The sequence below is a fragment of the Elephantulus edwardii genome, unplaced genomic scaffold, assembly GCF_000299155.1.
Source record: "Elephantulus edwardii isolate Elephantulus edwardi_28Jun2011 unplaced genomic scaffold, EleEdw1.0 scaffold00018, whole genome shotgun sequence".
Classification (NCBI taxonomy): domain Eukaryota; kingdom Metazoa; phylum Chordata; class Mammalia; order Macroscelidea; family Macroscelididae; genus Elephantulus; species Elephantulus edwardii.
Window position 1 is genome coordinate 25,654,870 of NW_006399768.1, and position 6,927 is coordinate 25,661,796.

At 36.3% G+C, this 6,927-nt stretch overlaps 1 protein-coding gene across 1 annotated transcript in view; it reads left to right on the forward strand.

Annotated features, from left to right (window-relative positions):
* The first annotated feature begins 253 nt into the window (after positions 1-253).
* TLR3 (toll-like receptor 3) overlaps positions 254-6,927 on the forward strand; it is a 12,778-nt gene continuing 6,104 nt past the window's right edge. The window contains 2 exon segments of the mRNA XM_006882260.1: positions 254-697; positions 3,198-3,389. Coding sequence (XP_006882322.1) covers positions 254-697; positions 3,198-3,389 — 636 coding nt within the window.

A 6,927-nucleotide genomic window follows, 5' to 3' on the forward strand; every position in this document is an offset into this window, starting at 1 on the left:
GGTAACTTTAGGTAATTGAAACAGCATTGGAGCTAAGGTTAAGGAAGAGTTTCTATATTAAATCTTGTTTATAATGTTTGAATTTTTCTGTTTAATTAAGTACTTTCATAACAAAAATTACGAGTAAAGGAGGAAGCATCTCCAACTCATTTTTTAACATATTTAACAAGGAATATAACAATGTACTACGAAAGCATGTGTTATTGATATTATCTATTATTTTGTGTGTGTATTTCTTTTCTAGGTCAAAATCATGAAACAAAGTCTGCCGTATCAGATTGACTTCTTTTGGGAACTGTTGTCTTTTTGGATGCTGTGCACAGTCCTTGCCAACAAATGTGCTGTTAGACAGGAAGTAGCTGACTGCAGTCATCTGAAATTGACTCAGATACCAGAGGACCTCCCGACAAACATAACAGTGTTGAACCTTACCCACAATCAACTCAGAAGGTTACCAGCTGCTAATTTTACAAGATATAGTCAGCTAATTATCCTGGATGGGGGCTTCAACAGCATCTCAAAATTGGAGCCAGAATTGTGCCAAAAACTCCCCTTGTTAAGGGTATTGAACCTCCAACACAATGAACTCTCCCATCTTTCTGACAAAACCTTCATCTTCTGTACGGGATTGATCGAACTCCATTTAATGTCTAATTCAATCCAAAGGATTGAAAATAATCCCTTTAAAAACCTAAAGGTAAGCTAAAAATGTACATTGCAAAATGCAGAATGAAAAAATGTTATCAATTCTTATGTTTTTAATTGGTCTATCCTTACTATACATACATGAAAATAAAGAATTCTAATCCTCTCCATCGTTGTTGCTGCGTACCATCAAGTTGCAATCAACCCATAGTTGACTTTCTGGAGGGTTTTCAGAGGCAGTTAATTGCCTGGGAAGAGACTGCCCATCCTTCTGTGGAGCAGCTGGTGTCCTTGAACCGCATTTGGGATTGTAGTGCAGTTTCTTGCCAAGTGGCCACAGAGCTCCTCTTTAGTGAAGAAAAATATGCCATTGAATGCTAAGCAGATTGCATTTCAAGCCACTCGAAAGCCTTAGAATGAATACTTAAATATCAGGGTGAAAAATATTAAATATAATTTACCTTTGTAAAACACACATACATACACACACACTACTAATATAACCGAAAACATGTTTTCAAAGAAAATATAGTCTAAATCAGTTAAAGTTTAATTTTAAGGAAAACCTCTGTTCTGGCTTCCCAACATTAGAAGCAGAACTGAGACACAAGACATAAAGATTATCACCACACAATAAGAATATCCCCTGAGCGATATGAAAAACAAGCTCTCAAAGCTGCTGATAATAGTTATCTAGAGTACTGAAGAAATGCTGAATCCTAACTTCTAAATACTGACTTCCAATTTATCTAGCAAACTGACACAATGATAAAGTGAATGATTCAACTAAAAGTTGGTCTTCATTTAAAATTCCTATCATTCAGGGGTTAAAGCATTGACTACTGACCAAAAGTTGAGCAATTCTGACTCACCCGTGCTCTGCAGAAGAAATATGAGTCAATCCTGTCTATAGGGTTCCTGTGATTTGTAACCGACTCCATGTCAGTGGGTTTGGGGTTTTGAGGGTTTAATCTTTGCAGAAACAGTCAGCCACATCTTCTTCCCCAAAACAGTTGGTGAGTGTAAACTGCTAAGCTTTTGGTTAGTGGCCAGTGTTTTACCTACTGTGCCACCAGAGTTACTCTGATTTCTCTTTTTCCAGTATCCCACATTATTGTTTTTTTTTAATGACTATTAGGGTCACTCTGAGTCATCTCCGACTCAACAGCACATAACAACAGCAACAACAACATAGAGCTCTGTTGGCCTAATGGATAGAAAATTATGCTACCAAGCCAAATGTGGGTGATTTTAATCTGCGGCCCTCAGACCTGGTTTTAATTGGTTTTGGTTAAACATTCTTCTAAGTGGTATAGCACTGGTCTGTCCATTTGCTGTACAGAGATAACTCCTGGTTGCTGGGATGTTGAACACTGTGACACTGAAGTGTCAAATGTGATAATGGTTACCCATGGTGGGCAGTGTTTGGTGGAGCTCCCTAATTAAAACAAACTTGGAAGCAGGAGTGGCATCCATTTCTGATAAACCTTGCCTCCAGAAACTATGACCTTGGAGAGATGATGAAAGTTACACAAGTATTCAGGTTTTTCATTCATAATATCACTGAGTCATCTACAACTTGATGACACTTTACAACAACATCAATATATATATATATATATATCCCTTCTAGTCATGTTACTTGAATTTTGAATCAGTGAAAAATGTACATTCATGTCTAAATATAAGGCAATTACTGTTTCTCTTAAACCAAAGGACTTTGTGTTCTCTCCATTGTGTCATTGTATGACCTTGAAAAGTATTGAACATCCCTTGACCAAAAGTATTAAACATAAAAATGCTTTATTTATTTAAAGTTTTGATCCTGAATTGTTGTAAACTATTTCTTTCTTAGGGCTTCTTAGATTGCCATGTGGGCATCATGTCTGTGGACATAGAAACCTCAGTATCTTATCTGTTTCCCTAAGAGAGATGAAATTTTTCCACTTTAAAAAAATACAAATAAAAATTGTATTCTGTGTTATAGACATAGGGAACTCTGGTGGCTGAATGGTAAGGAGTTGTGCTGCCCAATCAAAAGCATGCAGTTTGAATACACAAGCTGCTCATGGGAGAAAAATGAACACTCTCCTCCTGGGTAACTCATTACCTCTGAAAACCTGCTGGAGGGTAAGCTATTAGTTCTGACTCAAGGGTGCACACCACCACCACCAGATTACATAATATTATTCTGTAATACTTTTTAGCTTTTTGTTACCTTTTATCTGATTATGAAGTTTACATGGTCAAAAGTAACAAAACATATTGTTTATGTTTTCCAATTGTCTTGTGAGTAACATGTAATACACGACCTATATTTGATAAATCATGTGAATATTACTAACATCATAAAAATGTTTACTGAGAATATTTTTTCTTTTTTAAGTAAAAAATTATATCCTTGCTAAAATTGTACTTTTCTCATGAAAAAGTTGCTTTTCCTACTATTTGTTTTATATATTTTAATAGGGCGGGGTTATTTTGCTGTTGAAATATTTCTCAAATAGTGGAACTATTTTTTGTCAATACTAATGTATATGATTTTCCTGCAGAATTTAAATAAATTAGATCTCGCTCACAATGGCTTATCATCGACAAAATTAGGAACTGAGCTCCAACTGGAAAATCTCCAAGAACTTTTATTGTCAAAAAATAGAATTTATGCCTTAAGACGTGAAGAACTTGATTTCCTTGGCAATTCTTCTTTAAAAAAATTAGATTTGTCATCCAATCAAATCAAAGAGGTAAGAATTGAGGTAACATCCTGTAAGTGTGTTTTATGCCTTTAAATATGGGGAATCTCTGTGTTGAAAAGATAGAAATCTAAGGATCCCAGAGGAAGGACAATAAGCTTTGTCATATGTAACAGAGATCCCTACTTAGGGCCAGTGATACAATCCTCATAACAAAGAGAGTATTGGTAACAGGAAAACTCTGCTTTCATGCAAAAGTAGGCTGAAATCCCCTTTCCTTTACATACTAGTTCTTTGTCATTAAGGAGTTTACCTAATCTTTTTCAGTATGAGTTTCCTCAGTGATTAATACTAAGGTACCTCTCAAAGCCACTGAGACAATTAAGATCAGGTCATAATCAAAACCACAGGTTTTAGAGTTAACAGGGTTCCTATCTTTGTTTGATCTCTTAATAAACAAAATAAGAGGAAAATTTCAAGTTTTCACTTCCTATCTCCCAATTTAAAAATATTTAATAATATTACTACTCCATAAAACATAGAGGCAAATATTACAATTTATCAGTGTCTGGCATATTATTAGCCCTCAATAAATGTTATCTAGCATTATCTTTTTAATAAATGATTCCTTTAATGGAGGACACAAAAGCTCTGATAACATAGTCCATCAGGAATAGAGCTGCTAACTCCAAGGTTATCTCTGGCAATTAGAACCCACTAGCTGTATGGGAGGAAGGTAGCAATCTTTCCCCCAAGCATTTTATAACCTCTGAAAATCTGCTGGGAGATGAGCTATGAGTCGATTCCAACTCAGTAGCAATGAGTGGGTGAATTAATGGAGAATATTGAGTTCCCTTCCCTTCTTCTCTTGGATCCATGACTTGAAGGATACTATTTTTATATATATGACCCACAATTTGTATTCTATATGCATATTATTTATATAGACTATAAGGGTACTGGAAAGTGTAAATTAAACCTAATTTTCTTAAGTTGATTTATCCAGAGTTAATAACTACTTTGTGGATGACACTCCTGCTCTGATTTTTGTTTCTGGTCCTCCAGGAGAACCAGTTCCTCCTAATAACATGCTCAAAGTATGGGAGATGGAGATTCAAAATCCTTGCCTCCAAGGAGAAATTTGGTTTCACCCTCACCAGGACAGACCTGTTTGTTTTCTTGGCAGTCCATGGAATCTTCAATACTCTTCTCCAGTACCACAACTCAAAGTCATCAATCCTTCTTCTGTCATCCTCAGTCATTGTCCAGCCGTCTGGTGCATAGCAAGTCATTTCAAAGACCATGGCCTAGATCAGGTATCCTTAGTCTTCAGACTGGCATCATTGTTGCTGGAGAAGTCCCTGACAGCAGATATCCCTAATGCAACTTGACTTTTGAGTTCTTGACTGCTGGCAGCAAGAGTGTTGATTGTGGAGCCAAGCAAGATGAAATTATTGACAATCCTTCTCTCTTCTCCACCTATCATGATGCTGCCAATTGGCACTGTAGTGAGAATCTTCGTCTTCTGGATGTTGAGCTTCAACTCATACTGAAGACTATATAGTCCTTGATCTTCTGCAACAAACTCTTCAATTCCTCCTCAGTTTCAGCAAGCAAGGTTGTGTCATCCGCATAATGCAGGTTGTTAATGAGTCTTCTTCCAATCCTGATATCACATTCCTTCTCATAAAGTTCAGGTCTCGAATGCTCTGTTCAAAATATAGATTGATGTAAAAATCTTCCTTTGTTCCTCAGTTCTTATTTTCTCAGGGTATATTCCAAGTAGCCGAATAGCTGGGTCATAGGGAATTTCTATGTTCAGCTTTTTTGAAGAAGCCCCAAATTGCCTTCCAGAATGGTTGTACCAGTTTACAATTCCACCAACAATGTACAAGAATTCCTTTCTTGCCACATCCTCTCCAACATATATTATTTGCTGCTTTGTTAAACTTCGCCACTGTTACTGGAGATGGTACCTCACTGTGGTTTTGATGTGCATCTCTCTTATTGCCAGTGATTTGGAGCTTTTCTTCATGTGTCTGTTTGCCATTCTAATATCTTCCTCTGTGAAAATTCTTTCCATGTCTTTTGCCCATTTTGTAATTGGGCTATCTTTTTTTTTTTTGTGGAGGCCCAGGAGTATTCTGTAAACTTTTGCTGTAAGATTCCTGTCTGAGATGGTATTACCAAATGTTTGTTCCCAGTCTGTAGGTTTTCTTTTCACCCTGTTGGGAAACGTTTTTGATGCACACATGGATTTAACCTTTAGACAGTCTCATTAATCAATTTTATCCTCTTCATATTGTGCATTTCTGGTTGTTGTATTTGTCAGTCTCTTTATACCTTGGACTAGCACTTCTAAGTTTGATCCCAATTTGTCTCTTAAGAATTTTATGGTTTTGGCCTTTATGTCCAGGTCTCTGATCCATCTTGAGTTGATTTTTGTTTATGGTGTGAGATGTGGATCCTGTTTCAGTTTTCTGCAGGTGGAAGTCCAGTTATGTCAGCACCGTTTTTGAAGAGGTTATCATTTTCCCATTTGACACCTTTGATTTCCTTTTTGAGTATCAGTTGACCATAGATAGCTGGGTCTATATCTGGGTTCTCAATTCTGTTTCATTGGTCAATGTGCCTGTCATTATACCAGTACCATGCTGTTTCAGTTATTACTGCTGTGTAGTATGTGCTGTGCACTATGCCTCCAACCTCATTTTTGTTTCTCAGAAGTGTTTTGCTTATTATGTTCATAACAGCATTATTCACAATTGCAAAAACATGGAAACAGCTCAAAGGTCCAACCACAAACAAACGGATTGAGAAATTATGGTACATTCACACAATGGAATACTGTGATGTATTCCAAGAAGAACAAGGATTTTGTATATTATTACCTAACTTGAGTGGGACTAGAGAGAATTATGCTAAGTGAAAAAACTCAGTCCAACAAGAATAAATATTGCATAAAACCATTATTGTAGAATGAGTATAAAGATCCAAAAGGGGTGAAGAGGGTGGAAACAGAGAGATGAGGATGTGCAGGGGGAGGGGGAGATTAATTAATTGTACAATTTGATGTTGGGAGGGATGAGGGGAATTGAAAAAAATTTTTCTTGAAAAAAATATATACAAATTATGTAAATAAATTAGTAGAATTTTTAAAAAACAAACAAAAAATCCTCAAAAAACAAACAATAAAACAGATTGAAAAGGCAAATGAAACTATTTTGTGAATGATGCTAATTTCTTAAGATTTCTGTTCCGATAAAATATTTACTATATTAATCTTATAAATGCACAAAAAACAAGGAAATAAATAAATAAAGCTCTGCCCAAAGCCCACAATCTAAAGGCAACCATTGTTGGCGTTTGTGTGCTTATTCCAAATAACAGTTGTTGTTATGTGTCATTAATTCACTTGTGACTCATAGCTACCTTATGTATAAGAGCCCCAAACCCTGCTCTATCCTGGGCCGACTTCACTGTTTCCAACATACCTACTCCCATTATCCCAATCGATCCATCTCATTGAAGGTCTTCCTCTCTTGTGCTGTCCCTCCCAAGCATGATATCCCTCTCCAGGGATTGGTCC